The sequence below is a fragment of the Diaphorina citri genome, unplaced genomic scaffold (assembly GCF_000475195.1).
Source record: "Diaphorina citri unplaced genomic scaffold, Diaci psyllid genome assembly version 1.1 scaffold61, whole genome shotgun sequence".
NCBI lineage: Eukaryota > Metazoa > Arthropoda > Insecta > Hemiptera > Psyllidae > Diaphorina > Diaphorina citri.
This window is the reverse complement of record NW_007377498.1, coordinates 346,619-367,524: the sequence shown is the minus strand read 5'-3', so window position 1 is coordinate 367,524 and position 20,906 is coordinate 346,619. Positions and strand designations below refer to the sequence as shown.

At 35.8% G+C, this 20,906-nt stretch overlaps 1 protein-coding gene across 1 annotated transcript in view; it reads left to right on the top strand.

Moving 5' to 3' along the window:
• LOC103518509 (G1/S-specific cyclin-D2) overlaps nt 1-20,906 on the top strand; it is a 145,889-nt gene that overhangs the window by 28,943 nt on the left and 96,040 nt on the right. Inside the window, exon 2 of the mRNA XM_008483580.3 lies at nt 3,842-4,057. Within this exon, the coding sequence (XP_008481802.1) occupies nt 3,842-4,057 (216 nt within the window). The remainder of the gene's footprint in view (nt 1-3,841; nt 4,058-20,906) is intronic.

The following is a 20,906-nucleotide window of genomic DNA, read 5'->3' as shown; positions in this document are numbered from 1 at the left end:
TTAAGATAGGCACAATAATAAAGTCAACAAGAGAGCTGGAGAAAAGGGTTGTTGTTTCTGTTGTACGTAGTTTTCTTTGGGATTTAGGTTTTTATGTTTCGTTTATTTTTGTTAAACTCTCTGAAACCAACAACATAACTAACAATTACTATGTACTAGAAATTCCATTCTTTCATAGCAGCAACGAATCTGATCAATTTCTGTTCGAACAGTTTCCGTTAATTGAATGATACACACGACACACCATCTTTTAATGTTATTTATAAATCTGGAGAATGCCATATCCCAGATACCCTCTCGAAACTCACTATGTAAGACACGTAATGCCTTTAACTTGAACTTGAAGATCTTTCTGTACCTTTCCAGTTCCAAAACATTCTGGCTACAGAGTTTGTACAATAGAATAGGCTATCAGCGACGACATCTTTGAATCACCAAAACCTTATGTTACCTTCATTTATTTAAAATTAAATTTCAAGAATTCCCATAAAAATGTCACTTAGAATCACGACAAAACAGTATATTTCTTCTTCGTTTTTAGAAAAGAATAGATATTGGAGCAAGATAGTACATTAAGATAGGCACAATAATAAAGTCAACAAGAGAGCTGCCTGGAGAAAAGGGTTGTTGTTTCTGTTGTACGTAGTTTTCTTTGGGATTTAGGTTTTTATATTTCGTTTATTTTTGTTAAACTCTCGATATTCTTCCACTTTATGAATGGTAACTTTCTTCATTCAACTATTTTTCTCTCAAAAAATCTGACATCATTTACAATGAACTTCATTCAAAAACTACGTATAGGTAGGTTAAAGAGAACCAAAAGGTGAGCTATTCATCTACCCGACTTGTATTGATGCTAAATTGGAATTCGTCATCAGGTCGACTTCATCGATTTTCAAATATGCCTGAAAGGTTCTCATTAAATTCGTGCAAAATTTGAATCTTGGGAGCAGAAGAGAGAGAAAAAAAAATGATTTCCGGTTGAACGAAATTCCATTAGGCACCTACCATGGCAGCGCAGCGTGTGGAGGTAAAGTCTACAGTAAGCATTTGATCACCACAAGAACAAGCCATGATCAATATTTAAATACAAAATACTTTTCATTGATTTAACATGTTCACCACATTCCATTCTCACACCAAAATACCAAATCAAACCAAAAAAAACCTTATTAAAAAAATGTTCATTCATTGTATGGAGCATAGGTAAAGTCTACAGTAAGCATTTGATCACCACAAGAACAAGCCATGATCAATATTTAAATACAAAATACTTTTCATTGATTTAACATGTTCACCACATTCCATTCTCACACCAAAATACCAAATCAAACCAAAAAAAAAACCTTATTAAAAAAATGTTCATTCATTGTATGGAGCAAGAGATCTGAAAGCCCTGATAATAATACCAAGTGATGATATTGGGAGATGGTTTCCATTCAAACCTCAATATCTATGAGTACCATCTTCATTGTAATATCTGTAGTAAATTACATAGAGGCATACTCAAGGAATCTTATTGATCTTTATTGGAGAGGTGTAGATGTTGTGCACGGATAGACGCTACACAACTCGTGAGGATACCTTGTTTAGTCTAATATTTATTTAATATTAAGTACATAGTATTAAAAAATCAACATCTCATAATAAAAATCAAGTGTAGATGTGTTTAATATTTACAATATGGAAATCACAGAGTCGAGTTTCGGCTCATGTTGATTTGTGAATAAAGTTGAGGAGATCTTTAATATTTCTGATGATATGTAACTCTTGGTAGATTCCTTCCTTTTGTTTTGATGTTGACACTCAAGGATTCTCAAGGATAACAACGCCTTCATTGTTTTGAAGAACGCAGCACTTTCCTCGAACTGTTTCTTGGAAAAGCTCACAGCAAATTTCAAATTTAGATCAAGAAACAAGTGGACTCTTTCTAAATACATTAATACATGCTTTAGGTAATAAATATCTTTGTTTCAAGATCCGTTTTCTTTGTCATGGTTGGCACCAAGGCGCTCAGTTTACCTCTGTTTCATTTTGATTATATGAGAACTTGGTATACCATATTTGTGTAGATTCCATGCTTAACAGTTATGATTTTGACCTGTTCTTGGAGGAAATGTTAATGAGTCTCGATAGTTAGTTGAACTCTATCAGAGGTCTTTGGTAAGCGGAAAACCCCAAGTAAATGTCTCACGCTTTCAGATTCCCCATAATAATCTCCCATGTCCTTTCTTTTGAATCGAGAGCCAGACCGAGACTAGAATCCTAACATTGTGTTTTGGCCTACGTGATTTGTGGGCATGTTTTGGGAAATCACTGTTGATTTGTTGTGTTCGTTCATTGGGTTGCTATTTGTCGAAGGTACTTCTTTGACACCTTCAATAACTCTTTGTTTGATGCCGATTTTAACATTTTTTCTTGTTGCCAAATTGGCCGACACAATTTTTCCCAAAAAGGCTATTATTGTAAGGCCAATTTGTCCCTCAAAGCTCTTTTCTATACATTTCTTAACCTATTACATAAATATATTGAATTGTCAATACGGTCTTCACATGTCCATAAAAATGGTATCTTGTACGAGTAAGCCTACTTACTAGGTTGAGGTTGAGAGTTTGCATTAGAAAAGAAATGTCTGAGGCAAAGTCTGTCGGAGCTTGATTTCGAATTAGAAGTACTCGTATTTATGATAATTGCTGCATATTTTCAACAATAGCTTTAACATAAAAACCTTCTCTCTCCACTTGGTCTTTATAATGTCTATACCGCCTTGAGACGTCTAGAGGCTCTCTTTGGGGAGATCAGCATCCAGCACCACTAGGTTCACTATATTTATGTCTATAGGGTCATTCCACCTTCTAGTATATTTACCTACGGTTCAACTCGGTTTCTTCTTCTACTTCATCATAAACTTGCTGTTTTACATTTTTGTTTTTATTGTTGTTATTCTTATATGTTCTGGCGATGAAAATCTTTTCTCTTTTTTAATGACCTGAGCTTTTTCTGGCAGTTGTGTAGTTTTAAATTGTCTGCTTATCTACGCAGTAACATGTTTGTAGACATGTTCCAAAATATGAATTCCTTTACTGCAAAATAAATTCCCTTGCTTGTTCATGTTAACTAGGACGTCATTCTAAAGCTCTATTCTCTCTAGCCTAGTCCATGGTATAAAGTTTCCAAATTTGCCAAATCCCAAAGTTCCAAAATCCATCTCATGACCATCAATACCCTGTATGTGTTCGGGACCTGTTATTTCCCCATCAACATAGTTAGGATTACACTACTATCATATTAATTCAGACGTGTATAAATTTTTAGAGCTTGCAAAAAACTCGACAAGAGTTTGTTCACATTTGGGAAAATTGTTGCAAAACTCTTTTTTTCTTCTTTGAAATTTGGCACCTCCTTAAGACTATTAATACAAAGCCACAAGGTTAAATAGGGCACGATTAAAATATGGTCCAGTGTGAATAACCATAATGAACTGATTTGCAACATGAGATTAGCCCGTCTCACTTCTTCCTTGATAATTATTATTTATTGCTTGTTTAATATGGTTGAACCTTGTGGTTCTCGGTCGCCACAACTTGGGAAGTTCCAGTCCAACTTGGAGAATACAGGAAATGGGATTATCTCTTCTTTGGTCCTTTAGCGCTTCCATTTATCATCGGTTATTTTGGGAAGAATGGATTTTGTTATGATCAGATCAAAAAAGATTCGCGAATGAACTCGATTTGTGTTAAGTAGTTGCACGTTTTCTTGAATAATATCTACCTTGCCAAAAATGTCTGCATTTGCTATTTCGATTCAAACTAACGTTTTCCTTTACTCTTCTTTGTTACAGCTGTGTGAAGAAAGGCATTGCGAATATCAAGTGTTCCCGTACGCCGTTAGTATTATGGACAGGTTCCTTTGCTACTGCCCCATGGAGAAGTCACAGTTGCAACTCACAGCATCCGCTTGTTTACTAATAGCTTCTAAAATTCGCGAATGTCACGCCCTCTGTGTTGAAGATCTAGTTTATTATTCGGATTACACATTTTCACCTCATACGCTTAAGGTAAGGCAATAACAATATTTGTAACTTAACGCCCGCTATTTACCACTAACCCAAAAATCTAAAGACACCCAAAGACAAGACAAAGAAAACTTAGAAGTCCAGTAGGTAGAGATACTTTACCCAAAACAATGTAAGAGGGTAAGAGCCACTTTTTTACCTTTCCTGAAATAACGAACCAGCCTTTTTTGTTGAAGCCCATTGGCCAATCCAAATTTCAGACCAAACAGTAATATAAGATTGATCTGACGATGACCTGACATTAGGTTTGGCCAAAAAGTTTCAACACAAAAGGATGTCTCATCAGAAAGGATTAGCCTAACGAAGTAGCCCTCGACTTATTTTGCGTAGTTTACATCAAATTTACATCAAATTTTGCAAATTTTCCAAGTTTAAAAACTTTACAACATTAATTATATCAACAAAAATTATATCAATATAACCCCAATATTGTCTTGTTATCAGATAGGAAACTGATAGGAAAAATGATTCGCCGAATTCCAGTGACTGGATAGGAACGGTATTCAATACTCTGGCGTCATGATTCCAATCACGGTATTTACTCCTATAACAATCTGTTCAACTCATCTATCGCATACCTAATTTGCTGGAATGTGTGTGTTTTTATCAGTGGTAAAAAAAATAAGTAGCGCTAAAGATCAGTAGTAAACTGGTACTCATAGATATTGAGGTTTGAATGGAAACCATCTCCCAATATCATCACTTGGTATTATTATCAGGGCTTTCAGATCTCTTGCTTCATACAATGAATGAACATTTTTTTAATAAGGTTTTTTTTTTGGTTTGATTTGGTATTTTGGTGTGAGAATGGAATGTGGTGAACATGTTAAATCAATGAAAAGTATTTTGTATTTAAATATTGATCATGGCTTGTTCTTGTGGTGATCAAATGCTTACTGTAAACTTTACCTCCACACGCTGCGCTGCCATGGTAGGTGCCTAATGGAATTTCGTTCAACCGGAAATCAATTTTTTTTTCTCTCTTCTGCTCCCAAGATTCAAATTTTAATTTTGTATTTAAATATTGATCATGGCTTGTTCTTGTGGTGATCAAATGCTTACTGTAGACTTTACCTCCACACGCTGCGCTGCCATGATAGGTGCCTAATGGAATTTCGTTCAACCGGAAATCAATTTTTTTTTCTCTTCTGCTCCCAAGATTCAAATTTTACACGAATTTAATGAGAACCTTTCAGGCACATTTGAAAATCGATGAAGTCGACCTGATGACGAATTCCAATTTAGCATCAATACAAGTCGGGTAGATGAATAGCTCACCTTTTGGTTCTCTTTAACCTACCTATACGTAGTTTTTGAATGAAGTTCCAACATGTCATAGAAAATGATCTTAGATGGGTTATCTCAAATGTTCCCAACTGGTTGCAGAAAATAGCATCGACCGTTCATAGAACATGTCCTCAATTACTGACAGGAAGTGTCCCCAACTGCTCACGGAAAGTGCCCCCAACTGCTCATAGAAAGTGCCTCCAACTGCTCATAGAAAGTGCCCCCAACTGCTCATAGAAAGTGCCTCCAACTGCTCATACAAAGTGTCCCTTGGTCAAATCGTCGATTACGGAGCTTTCCTCACAGACTGTAACAGTCAACGATGACGTGATTGAGAAGAGACAAGACCGAGACGCGCCACAGCCTACACACATCATGGCATGATAATGATGTTGTCACTGACCTCGGCTCTATTATCATCCGACCAGACAAACATTGTGTCTAGGAAACAGAGCGTGTGCTGCCTAATCCCGCGGCCCGGGCGTTTCCGTCGAAAGTTCAACTTTTTTTGCCACCCATTCCAAACGATTCATGAAAAAGTTCATCTTCTTGTCCCTCTCAAAATTCAATTCATGAAAAAAGTTCAACTTTTTGTTGTCTTCAATTCATGAAAAAGTTCAACTTTTTTTGTCGTCTTCAATTCAATTCACGAAAAAGTCCATCTTTTCGTCCCTTTTCCAAATTCAGTTCCTTAGAATTGACGATAAAGCGAGGATATTATCCAGAATTCTCGAGAAGTTCAACAATTACCAATATACCAATCTGATGGCAAAAGACCTAAAGAATTCTTCGAGTGGTTCTTGTCATTTAAAAGTCTTCGGAAATTTCCTCCTGCGCAATTATGTTCTTTGCCAATGTCAACTTTATGATTGTACTTACCGATGAAGATAAATATGTTGGTAATAATCACATAATTACGAGCTTTGAAACCGATTACGTAAATGATTAGTTTTTTCTCTCAAAAATGAAACAACTTGCTCAGCTGATTTCCGAATCAAAGAAAAACTCGTTTCTTTATCTTCATCTCGGTTGCGAATCGGGCAAAAGTAAAATGAAATGTTTTGCCAAAAAATGTGAACCCATGGTATGCATACCTAGGTAGAACAGGTATGAAGGAAAAAGTGAATTAAGTCATAGCTTGATGCCAAGGTTGCCTCTCTTATTCCCCCTGAAAAATACCTAGTTTTGAAATATTCGCCCTTCCCAATGTTGGAAAAACTTCAAAATCTTGGTATTTGAACGGGCCACATGTGGCAAAATGATGGTTCTGCTACTCTTATTTCGCACTATTCAACCAAGTAGGATAATGGGTTCACCATATTATCTTTCAAATTGAGATTTATCAAGGAACTTCACCTTGTCGAGATATAAACTTGACTCAATTTTAACACATTCTCTGTTTATGTTGAGAAACGAGATTACCTGTTCGACATTTTGTGTCTAACTATCGTGAAATTATACGGTCCAGCGTTTGCGGCTTCTTTTTTCCCCTTGAAAGCTCAGGCAGGATTAGCAACAGTCTAAAATCTAAATTATTCCGCTCCCGGGCACAAGTTGGTAATATTTTATTCCTCCAATCTCGCCGTCTCAACACAAGACTTGTGTGTGAAGACAGATTAAATATCCATGTAATTATCAAATAAATCCTGCTCATTTACGATATGAATAATTAAATTTGATTTTTAAACTCCCGTAAATCACCGCAATCGAATTGTGAAACTTGGAATAAATGGGCAATTTTTTCGCAATTTCCTCTTATATTTTGGGTTGTCAGGGACCTGAGTATCTGCGCAAGCTATTCATAACTATGAGTCTATTAACTTGTCTAATTAAATGTTGATAGAGTTATTAATAGTCTTGTTTCAGGTCTAAATAGTTGCTCACCGCCTCTAATATCTAATATCATAGTCCATCATTTCCACCAATACTATATTTATGTTAAAATTGAAGTTTTGATTTATTTCTAGGCATTGTGAGTCTATTAACTTGTCTAATTAAATGTTGATAGAGTTATTAATAGTCTTGTTTCAGGTCTAAATAGTTGCTCACCGCCTCTAATATCATAGTCCATCATTTCCACCAATACTATATTTATGTTGAAATTGAAGTTTTGATTTATTTCTAGGCATTGCCGACTTGAAACCGACAAATTCTTTCGTTGTTAATATTCAGTTTTCAACTGATTCCCTTTCCAAGTTGACATTCCACTTTCCATTACAATTGTCAAACACACGAATAAGAATAACTTTAAATGCGTTTTAATTTCATATAAATAACTCCCGCCTTTCTAAACTATCTTCAGGAAAGTTGCTTATAAATCACATTGTGACAATTTTCATAGTCAAATGCCTGCATTTCTCTCTATTCAGTTTTCAACTGATTCCCTTTCCAAGTTGACATTCCACTTTCCATTACAATTGTCAAACACACGAATAAGAATAACTTTAAATGCGTTTTAATTTCATATAAATAACTCCCGCCTTTCTAAACTATCTTCAGGAAAGTTGCTTATAAATCACATTGTGACAATTTTCATAGTCAAATGCCTGCATTTCTCTCCATATCTCCAGAAAACTTCAAGAAAATCTTCAATTTGAATTCTTCTTCAGTTGTACATATTTCGATGCTCATTATTTATGCTTTTGATTTCGACAAAGGTTAAAAATATTGGGTCATTTCTCCCTTGAAACGCATTTTCTAATGCTGTTGCATTGTTTATTGTTAAAACATTGAACGTAATGCGATTATAATAAATGTAAAGTTCTTGTTTCACTTCCATTGTTGTTGTCCTTTTCAATGATATATTTATCGTCATCTTTGAACTCGTCCTTTCCCTAAATATTAATATCAGAATTCCTGTTAAGACAATTATACTGGCCATTAAAATATTTCAAATCTTATAAAAAAAAAACAAGAGTCACATAGCTTTGTTTCATTTAGGTTTGATTTATAGCTGTCATAATTCTTTTGAAGGAAATGTTTTGCGGTTGAGATGATGCAGGTATTTTTAATCTCGTTAAATAGAATAATGTGTTTTAATAGGAGGCTATTTTGTGAAAAACAACAGTTGCTTTGAAACCTGAACAAAAAGTGATTTGCTTCTTAAGATTCGTTCGGTAAAAGTTGTCAGAGCATTTGAAGGCTTTTTTCCAATTTCATTTGAAGGCAGTTTTCCAATTGGCCAACCTTAGTTTCTTCTTTCTATTTGAATGATAAGCTACTCATTAAAATTGTGATATGCTTCATGCTTCAGACAACAGAAAAACCGGCTGTATATTTGAATAATACCCATGTAATCATGAAAAAGGTGAAGGATCTTGTAGGAACTTCAATGGCAACATTTTCCTGATACTCAGAGATGTTACAGAAGACATTGCGATGATACAAAGAGTCACAAATCACAAAACTTGATACACAAGAGATATAAATGTTTCCAAACTCGGCAAATTTATACAATGTTGATTGCGATGATACAAAGAGTCACAAATCACAAAACTTGATACACAAGAGATATAAATGTTTCCAAACTCGGCAAATTTATACAATGTTGATTTTTTTTTATATATAAGTTTATATATTATTCACAGTATTAGCAATAAAAACAAGGAAGGAATTTTTTTCAAGATTTTCTTAAGGTCGTTTTTAATTCTTTCATCAAGAATATAATAAACGTCATTAAGGTGAATAAACTGGCAGACTTGCCTGTTGTGTTGTGAGACCTGACTGGGGGGCTCTCTGCTCGGTAGGTTGGTAACACCTTCTCTAATCTTTCTGAGATTTCTGATCGCCATCAGTTTGTGATTACCAGTTTTAATATAATCGCTCCCATCTAATTTAATAATAGACTTATCGACATTCTTGGAAGCATTCTCTTTTTTCATGATTGGAATAATAATGTTCTACACAATTATTTAGCAGAAACTCGAATTTTTCTGTTATTAATTGTGAGCTAGTGATGATTTTATCCTGAACTTTTTGTAGACATACTGGGTACAGACTTTGTAGGGGTTCATCCACCCTTATCGATAAACCATTTGTTCTCTTTGAAAAAAGAATACCTACTCTTTGATAATAAGTGAAGTCACATCTTAAGACTAGAAAAAAACTGAAGTTACATATATAAGTTGAGGTTGACCAAAGGTATGTTAAGAGCATCTTTTAAAATAACTTCATTGAGAGACTGCATTCTTTCAAGATTACACTGCACTAACCCAGTAGTTAAAGTCATAGAGACCTGTCATTAAGGTCTGAGCACCTACATTCACGATAGGAGATCTAAATTCAGTAAGTTCTTGGTCTACTATTAGAAGTGTACCATACTTTACATTCCGATCATTGTTTAGAAGCTGCTTTGACTTTATTTCATCTAGAAAGTGTTGCATTCTCCCTGAGACAAATGCTCCTGAGTTTACCACCGTAGAATCTCATAAATAACTTTTCAAATAAACAAAGCTCTCGTCAAAACCAGAAGACAGCTTCTCGTCAAAAGCATTAGCAATATAGCAATCTACACCTCGAATCATTTGTAAGTCATGTTATCAACAAAGCATATATATTATGTACAATACTGAGTGTTGGGTTCAATTTGAAGCACAATTTGCATAAGTAATTCCATACCAGCTCTAGTCGAGATGAAAGGGAAACGAATTCAACACCTTAAATACGCGAATCTAAATAAGATAACTATTATTTACTACTAAATGGTACTCAATTTACATACGTGTCGAGTGTATACGATAGTGCCATAAATAGGTAATTGCGCACCGATTTTTGGCAAATTTGAAATGTTGAGAACTTGTTTTGGGTAGTTTTCGGTGCTGATTATCTTGATCGTGAGTAAATTTCAGCATATAGAATACACGCTTGCATATGTGTCGAAGTGCGCTAGACTGATATTAGGTGTGAATTTGATTTGGGGCAATCATTTTCAATAGAGTACGCAGTACCCTCATTTCTATGATTTGATCAACACCTCTGATGTCTCGGACAAACGAGATAATTTGGTGTCTGTTTAGGACTCTGTGAGGTATATTGAACGTTTGGCCCATGGGTAAACTTGTGTTTGAACTTTCATCTTATGTGTGCCCGATCACCAGTCTGTGGTTTCGTCTAAATGTTTTGGTTTGGGGCGTTGAGCTTGCTTGGTCCTGAGCGTCTGGGCAACTTATTGTGTCCCGTCCCGACCTTGTATTAAGAAATCCATTTGCAATATTGCACTTGGGTTGCATCTGGATCTCATGTGAAACGTCTTGAGTGCACTACTTGGTTTTTTTGTTGCAATGAATGGGAGTATTGCTATTGCTAATCGCTTTGTTATTACTCAGGGTATTTATTCCTCAGATAATCCAAACCCTGTGGGAATCTCTTTTCCCCGTGACTGATGCCTCTTGGTTTCTTTATGTGTTTTTCTAAATATGGGAATCGAATAGTGAAAAGAACAAGTGCATTACCGAGTGGTTTTCTGCTGCACATTGTGTTCTATTGGTACCCGTGAGACATGTTGATGATGAAGTGTTCGCCTTTGTTGGGAGGTGTCCAACCCTGTGGACAATGACCTGGGTAGAGATGCGAGGAGCGTGGAAACTTTACTAGATGTAAAAAACACATTTGATCAATTGTGGAAAAACTACTTGTGTGGAAACCAAACTTCGATCAGGAAGAATTGAAACTTAAAACTACTAACAGTACTAACCCTTGAAGTGTTTGATTTGCAAATCTATCTGAAAGTCACATATTAGTGATATTAGATAAGAGCAATCACGGTATTTACTCCTATAACAATCTGTTCAACTCATCTATCGCATACCTAATTTGCTGGAATGTGTGTGTTTTTATCAGTGGTGAAAAAAATAAGTAGCGCTAAATATCAGTGGTACAAAAAGCTTTTAATTACACATTAATTAGTAAAAAAAGAAGAGTTAGATGAGAATAATTAAAATAGATAAAGGAAGTTTACTCAGAAAGTGTAAAAAAACTGACTAATCTACTACCAAAAAGTGTAAAGTAAAAAAACTAGGCAGTTGTCCTGGATAGTTAACACTGTTTAATGTTCTTTTCTTGAGATAAAATGAGTACCTTACTTCATATCTTTTAGTTATTCTACGAAATGTCTCAAGTTTTGGTCTATTTGCTTAAAAAAACCGACTATACACTATTGCTTAAGGTGGAGAAAAAGAGCGATTATTTGAAAACGCCTGGCATAATCATAGGCTTAATACGCCCGAATTTAAAAACTAAATTACACGACACCATCACTACTAGATCACATAATTTGGCTACCTTTATTATAATAGGTGTAAGGTATAATATGTGTGTATTTTGGTATACAAATTTGTAAGGTCGTACCAAGTTGAATGCCTACATGTAAGAGCGAAATGAATCAGAAGTTAATTGGGTTCATTAATTTCCTACCAAGACGTGAATGAATCACAATAGATCACATAATTTGGCTACCTTTATTATAATAGGTGTAAGGTATAATATGTGTGTATTTTGGTATACAAATTTGTAAGGTCGTACCGAGTTGAATGCCTACATGTAAGAGCAAAATGAATCAGAAGTTAATTGGGTTCATTAATTTCCTACCAAGACGTGAATGAATCACAAGGTGTATTAATATCTTCTTTTAGGTTTAGTCCAATTTTCATTCTTCGTATGCTAAACACATTCAAGAGGCTCCGGAGAGGATAAATTTTATTCACGGAAACATGAAGAATAAAAGTAAAGAAGATGGAAGCAAAAGAGACTTGCGGATAAAAAAGTGGATATAAAGACGTGGATAGGTTGATCCTTGAGAAAAGTATTATAATTTATTTGTTGTGATTTTTATCTAATATTATATTCTCTTCTATTGTACTGCTGGGCAGGCAATATTGATCATTTTTTTAGGCGGGCCTTCGCGGGCCGCAAAAATGAGCTCGCGGGCCGCATGCGGCCCGCGGGCCGCGGGTTGGACAAGCCTGATATAGGGTCTCTTCAACTTTGATCTTCCCAAGGACGAATGGTTCAGGAAAACCATGACCACTTGAGGTATTTATATCTCAGACAGTTCTTGAAGAAAATCTCGAGGACACTAGGACAAGTCTTTTGAACTAGTATTATAATTTATTTGTTGTGATTTTTATCTAATATTATATTCTCTTCTATTGTACTGCTGGGCAGGCAATATTGATCATATAGGGTCTCTTCAACTTTGATCTTCCCAAGGACGAATGGTTCAGGAAAACCATGACCACTTGAGGTATTTATATCTCAGACAGTTCTTGAAGAAAATCTCGAGGACACTAGGACAAGTCTTTTGAACTTATTATAGTGCTGGAGCTTTTAGGCACGCCTCTATCCAGGATAGCAAGTAACCCGTGAAATTCGTGGCTCTAGTATTTGCTTTTACGGATGGTTATACCATTTACTCTATGTTCTCTGTTCGTTCTCAAAGGTTCACATGCGAACCTGTTGAGATTTTCATTGGGAAGTTTGCTTTTTATTGAAAGTTAGCTCAATCGATCTAATATCTAATCCTCAATGTTTTGTAAATATGCCTCCAAAGTTTTTTCCTCTATTTAAAACCTTTTGAACTTATTATAGTGCTGGAGCTTTTAGGCACGCCTCTATCCAGGATAGCAAGTAACCCGTGAAATTCGTGGCTCTAGTATTTACTTTTACGGATGGTTATACCATTTACTCTATGTTCTCTGTTCGTTCTCAAAGGTTCACATGCGAACCTGTTGAGATTTCCATTGGGAAGTTTGCTTTTTATTGAAAGTTAGCTCAATCGATCTAATATCTAATCCTCAAAGTTTTGTAAATATGCCTCCAAAGTTTTTTTCCTCTATTTAAAACTTTTTTTAAATAAATTCTTAGATCGAACTTTTAGATCAAGACCCTATCATGTCCTCGCGTGTATTGTTTTCTTGCGTTTTTCGCATTATTTTATTCATTTCGTATTTACTTATTTGATTTAAACTCTTTTTTTTTCTTTACTTTTTGTGAAATTCTTGAATTCATTATGCAAGAAACCTGGTCATTGTTTCATTTGTGGCCGTTTGTTTTCCACTTTCCGATAGAGAAACCTACTTGTTTTGCATATACTTTTGCTTTAACCATGGTTTTGTAACTCTTGGTAGATTCCTTCCTTTTGTTTTGATGTTGACACTCAAGGATTCTCAAGGATAACAACGCCTTCATTGTTTTGAAGAACGCAGCACTTTCCTCGAACTGTTTCTTGGAAAAGCTCACAGCAAATTTCAAATTTAGATCAAGAAACAAGTGGACTCTTTCTAAATACATTAATACATACATGCTTTAGGTAATAAATATAATCGAGAGCCAGACCGAGACTATCTCACATTCCAGAGGATATTTCGGTGTCTGCGAGGTCCCCCTACTATCCCATGTCTAGTATTTACAATCACAAGTCTTGTACGAAATAAATATCCAAAATTTTGATGAAGTATGGCCAAGTAACCTATCGTATAATAGCTAAAGTGCCTCAAATGTTTTGACCCATAAAAACAAACAAACAAACAAACAAAGATCTCAAGTTAAAAAGTCGTAATCCTAATGAAATATTTCAGAAGAAATATTGAAACAAATCCTTCGCGCCATCCTCAGATCGGAAGACGGACGAAGGGTTTCACGGTGGTTGCCCACCGCGAAGACACTCCAAGTATCCATGTAAGAAACATTAGGTCATACACAGAGAACAGGAAAAGTGAAATTGTCTTCAATGATAGAGGATCTAATGATAGCTATCTTTAGGGGGATGATGTCGCGTGAAAAGGAAAAGGAAACCAAGAACTTCCCCAAGAAAGAAGTCTTCACTGTGGTGTAACCAATAGTGATAATGGTTTCAAAGTTCAGGGAACCGCGACCTGGAAAAGAAATGATAGTGATGATATTTTTTATACGCGTATATTAGGTATGTAGATGCCATCTTAATAATGATACATCCTGATCTACTTCTTTTTATAAGGTTAATTATTGCCTAATTTCCGTCACATGTCAATCTCTCCTTGAATAGGCTTACATATATGTTTCATATGATAATGATACATCCTGATCTACTTCTTTTTATAAGGTTAATTATTGCCTAATTTCCGTCACATGTCAATCTCTCCTTGAATAGGCTTATATGTTTCATATATTTTCAGTTACCACGGAACAAATAATTATGGAATCCTTCGGATTGTTCGGTAACAAATTGGATTTTCTTGAAATCCATTCAGAATCCTAACATTGTGTTTTGGCCTACGTGATTTGTGGGCATGTTTTGGGAAATCACTGTTGATTTGTTGTGTTCGTTCATTGGGTTTCTATTTGTCGAGGGTACTTCTTTGACACCTTCAATAAATCTTTGTTTGATGCCGATTTTAACATTTTTTCTTGTTGCCAAATTGGCCGACACAATTTTTCCCAAAAAGGCTATTATTAATATTGTAAGGCCAATTTGTCCCTCAAAGCTCTTTTCTACACATTTCTTAACCTATTAGATAAATATATTGAATTGTCAATACGGTCTTCACATGTCCATAAAATGGTTTATAGTGAAGTACACATCCTTGTCTGCGAGACATGGTATTTCAATGAAGGTATGTGGATCGTGGAGTTATTTTATAGTTTTGAGATCAATACTATTTCCCTATCCATGTTTGATCTGTTCGGTGGAGAATTCCATCCAGATTTACCAGTCAGCCTTTTTGTAAATGGTTTCACTTAATTTCTACTTTAAATGGAAAGTCTGATCGTGGGAAGAGACAAGTTTTCCGAGAGCTTAGTCTGGTGAGGTTTGGTCAACTTGTGACGTAGCTCGGGTTTGGGTTTAGATTGGTTGAAGGGTTCTATATGGGCAGTGGCAACATGGTAAGGAATGTGCACAGCATTTTCTTCATCAGGTTGTTTGAGTTTGAGTCAAGTAAGGTTTATTTTAGTATTTTTTTTCTCAAACTTCTCCACACTGTGTATAAAAAATAATGACATTTCAATAATGAGAACCAAAATATACAGGGTGTCTCACGGAAGGTGTTGGTTTTGCGCTTTCAGAGAGATTGTTGAACTTTCTTTAGCTTTGATGAACAATTCTCTTGTCCATTCATAGATTAACATTTCCTCCAGTTTTCCAAAGGATGAGTCTATTGTAAAATGGTTATGGTTCAACATCTATAATTCTGTTTATGTATTCCATGTACCTACGCATTCATCTACTAAATACTTCACATATTTTGTCATTGAAATCTTTAATCAAAGTTGTTTATTACTTCTCTGGTTTTATAGATTGTGCCCATGTTTTGGGAGGTCTTTTTTCCCGTCAACATCTTCTTCATTGGGATATAAATTAATTTGGGACCAAAGTTATTGATCTTTTTATGAGTTTCATACTAAAAAATTTAAACCCCGTGTGCAACAGAGATGGCTTTAATCGTTTTTTCTGTTTCCAATATTTGAAGTCGTAAGAATTGATTGTTTATCATTAAAATGTTCATCATTAAAATTTCCGAACGACTTACTCCAAAAATTGTCTTTCCTTTTGCCAATCGAGAGATTCATTTTTGTCGGTTCAATCGATTTTTTTTTGGCGGCAATTCCGGTCCCCGATTCAATGGCTGTCATGATCAAAATGTATTATTTCAGGGAAACAAAACAGCCCCTATATTTCACCTAGTGCGTATTTATCGAATTTTGAGCGGGATGAAGATTTTAAGGAGGGAAAAAGCGGCGCGAACCCTACTTGTTCGGATGAATGAAATAGACATAACGTGTGACGGAGGTCCTTATTTAACCCTTGGTGTCGGAGTTACATGTTATTTATTATGATTTTTTCATATTTAATTGCGCTCAAATTGTCCTTTTTTCAAAGTCAAATGAAAACACTGGAAAGAATGAAAATGAATCCTGGAATATTGGGAACGATAATTCTGAAGTCGAATTGGAAAGATCAAAAATTAACATTTTTCATAGCAGTTCTTCCAATATCAACTCCCACGCATTAGAGTACTTCTCCCATTCATCTAAGTTCCCAGGAACGAGCGCACTCAATGGGCTAAGCCAGGTCTCAATCTCACAAATATTTACACATAATTCTAATGTTTGTGTGAGGTATTTTAATGTTCACGTATGATTATGATGATTGTTCTCGATATTTTGTTCTCTGATGACACAGAAAACCACCCCCTTTTTCTTCCTAATTTATTTGAAATGGATGTGACAAGAACTGAATGAATGAATATGAACAATGAATGATAAGTAGATAGATTCATTCATTTGAAACAACAAAGGAGAAAAATGGTAATTTGTTGTGCATGAGCATGCTGATTCGAAAGTTTTGGAACTTCCTGGAACAAGAGGTGTGAATGTAAATCGAATAATCAACTTCGAGTCCTTACAATGTGAACCAAAGATTATTCTGTGTTCCGCTGTTCCTTTTTGCTTTTACTCATATAAACAAGCCGATTCTTTATAACTGTTGCTGTTCTAAAATGAGGCGACTTTGATGGCGAAAATACTGGTGCCTTGTCTGCTTGGTGTAGGTAATAATCCGAAACATAACAATCAACATGTCATAGAAAATGATCTTAGATGGGTTATCTCAAATGTTCCCAACTGGTTGCAGAAAATAGCATCGACCGTTCATAGAACATTTCCTCAATTATACTGACAGGAAGTGTCCCCAACTGCTCACGGAAAGTGCCCCCAACTGCTCATAGAAAGTGTCCCTTGGTCAAATCGTCATGCCCCCAACTGCTCATAGAAAGTGCCTCCAACTGCTCATACAAAGTGTCCCTTGGTCAAATCGTCGATTACGGAGCTTTCCTCACAGACTGTAACAGTCAACGATGACGTGATTGAGAAGAGACAAGACCGAGACGCGCCACAGCCTACACACATCATGGCATGATAATGATGTTGTCACTGACCTCGGCTCTATTATCATCCGACCAGACAAACATTGTGTCTAGGAAACAGAGCGTGTGCTGCCTAATCCCGCGGCCCGGGCGTTTCCGTCGAAAGTTCAACTTTTTTTGCCACCCATTCCAAACGATTCATGAAAAAGTTCATCTTCTTGTCCCTCTCAAAATTCAATTCATGAAAAAAGTTCAACTTTTTGTTGTCTTCAATTCATGAAAAAGTTCAACTTTTTTTGTCGTCTTCAATTCAATTCACGAAAAAGTCCATCTTTTCGTCCCTTTTCCAAATTCAGTTCCTTAGAATTGACGATAAAGCGAGGATATTATCCAGAATTCTCGAGAAGTTCAACAATTACCAATATACCAATCTGATGGCAAAAGACCTAAAGAATTCTTCGAGTGGTTCTTGTCATTTAAAAGTCTTCGGAAATTTCCTCCTGCGCAATTATGTTCTTTGCCAATGTCAACTTTATGATTGTACTTACCGATGAAGATAAGTATGTTGGTAATAATCACATAATTACGAGCTTTGAAACCGATTACGCGTTACTATCGCACGTACGGCCAAACGTAATGACATTGTAATAATTTTCCATATCGATAACCTACTTGTTATTGTTAGCCAAGTGGCCACCACTTTATCTGAAGACAATAAACATCAAAGCCAACAATGTAGGCCTACTTAGATACCATTAATAGGAAAAGCTAATTCTCAGTCTCAGTGTGTAACAACATTGTGTAACAGTACATTTCACTATGTAGGCAGTTGTCCTGGATAGTTAACACTGTTTAATGTTCTTTTCTTGAGATAAAATGAGTACCTTACTTCATATCTTTTAGTTATTCTAGGAAATGTCTCAAGTTTTGGTCTATTTGCCCCATTGATTATTTGGATGGCTTTACTGCTAGCCTATTTGTTGGAAAACCTCAATTTCTTATCACATTTTCTCATTACCTACGTCTAGTTTTCACTGATCTTGAGTAACGGCTCACACTTTTCCAAATAACCTTGCTCAGAAGTTGAAATATTAAATCATGGATGTGGGGATGGCTTTACTGCTAGCCTATTTGTTGGAAAACCTCAATTTCTTATCACATTTTCTCATTACCTACGTCTAGTTTTCACTGATCTTCAGTAACGGCTCACACTTTTCCAAATAACCTTGCTCAGAAGTTGAAATATTAAATCATGGATGTGAGAAACATCAAACTGCGGATGTGGTACCGAATGTCGTTGAACTTTTCTCGTTTGTCAAATGTTAATATTGAATTTCATAAATTAAATTCTCTGCGGACGACATAAAAAAGAAACTAATTTGGTCCACCAGCTTGGCAATTCAAATGAATTACAAGTCACCAGACACAATGTATTCTTGCGAGTCCCTCTCGAGAGGCCCCAATGTAACCTATATTGTATAACTCTGCTGTATTACATTGTTCATATGTGAGGGCTTACTGGCTCGTGAATGTTAAATTCTCGAGTCTATCGACCTTGCAAAGTAGAAAGTACCAAATGTTTGCGAAAAATCCCTGAAAATAATTCCTGAATCTCTCTTTTCAAAAAGGCAGGCCGACCTGCTGTATTACATTGTTCATATGTGAGGGCTTACTGGCTCGTGAATGTTAAATTCTCGAGTCTATCGACCTTGCAAAGTAGAAAGTATACCAAATGTTTGCGAAAAATCCCTGAAAATAATTCCTGAATCGCTCTTTTCAAAAAGGCAGGCCGATAAATTCCCTACCAAATTCATCTCGGTACGAGGTTGTATCTTCTTTACGATGAACAGTTTCAGTTTGGAATTTGTGTCTGCTGACCTGGTTCGTCTTGTAAAGGGACAATCTCTGTCCTAATCATGGACACATGAAAATATGCCCTTTCCTCATCTTGGTCTAGAACTTTGGGCCTCACACCAAGGAACTAAAGTAAGCAGTAGTAATCCATCACACGCCGTCAGAATATTTGATAACACTGAGGCACCGTGGAGATTACAGAATTTTTAGTTGTGCTGGGTTTTATTTTCGTTTCTTTCTCCAATCTCCATGTTATCAGCGGCATTGGGAGCTGGTAATGGCCAACATTTTCTGTGCTTGGCTTGTTTTTTGCCACAGATTTTGGAATGTTTCACATGTTCTTCGCCAAGTTGGTTGTTGAAAGTTGAAGATCTATGACATCGTTGGTATGCAGTCGATCAAGATTTATTCCAATCTTCTCTGAATTGTTCTTGTGTGTTTTCAAAATTGAATTTCTATTTGGTTTTGACTTATCTACGTATGTATCTATTCGGTTTAGGAAAGCTAAAATGTTTTGAAATTCCTCCAGAGTAAGACTTTTCTGAGGATCCATGAGGCTGACATATCTCTCAGACGTTATGACCCACATTACCTCTTCTTTGAGAGCGGAAATGAATCCTTTACTTTCATTAAGAAAAGGGTTTTGTTTTGGAGATCAAATTTAAGTTGCTCTTTTGTTCGAAATAATTTCTCATCCCCATCCGAAATTGTTCTGGGCCTCTTTTGTTGTTATCATTTTGAGAATTTTCGAGTGTCGATAGGGTTTCATTCCCTCTCCTTTCACCGATGGTAGTCTTTTTGATTTTGTTAATTATCTGTTTCTCATTTATCAAATTATAGTGAAGTACTGGGTTTCATTCCCTCTCCTTTCACCGATGGTAGTCTTTTTGATTTTGTTAATTATCTGTTTCTCATTTATCAAATTATAGTGAAGATCGTGACGTGTTCTCCATGTCCATAACTTTTTGTGCAGATCTGTCGGGTTTGTTCGTCAATTGTGATTCGGACGTTTTCGTTTTTTTTGGCGACTTTGGCCGGATGAACGACCTTGGATTAAATTCCGAGAGGAATCCGTGGAAGGCCGTGTCGTTCCGGGGCAAGCTGGAAATTCGTGGATTATGTGTATGCCCTCCATCTGGAACGGGTGAGGCCTGCTTCTGAAAGTTCCCAGCGGATCGGCAACATCATCATGGTTATTAAACTGTCAAAAAGTCCACTGTAAACTGTTCTACGGGATGCATGGCATTGTAGAATAATCTGAGAATTTGAAATGAAATTGTTTGAGCGACAATACAAGATTCCACCAACGAATTCGAAATATTACGTTTTTTTTAATGCCCAATTTGAAATATGTTGTTCATCTAAAATATCTGAATCTAGGTATGTTAGGTATGTTCAGGAAAAAAGTTCACACACTTGAACGTAGTTGTGATTTTTTCCATGCTACAGGCATTTAATAGACGTCCACTTTTCTGTTTTAAATCTAATGAACACATTAAATCCGAGACATATTTTTTTAATAGAGGGTAATAAAATTGTTTTATAAGTCAACTACCACCCTGCCCGCACTAGTGGCCTTGTGTTTAAGAACTATAAAACTTAATAAAGATATTGATAGCCATCAGGTGAAGTTGGTTTTGGCAAGAGCCTCCTGGGTACGATGGTCCATTGGTTCTGAGCAAAGTAAATACTTGAGATATAAACCCGAGATTGGGAACTATGATAGTGTCAAAATAAATCTCTTTAATGTTTGAATGAAACAATTTGAATGGAAATACAACAATGTTCGAACTTTGAATTCAGCAAAGTTTGGAAAATAATTAACCTTTGATCTCCCTCAGCTAATTGTTCGC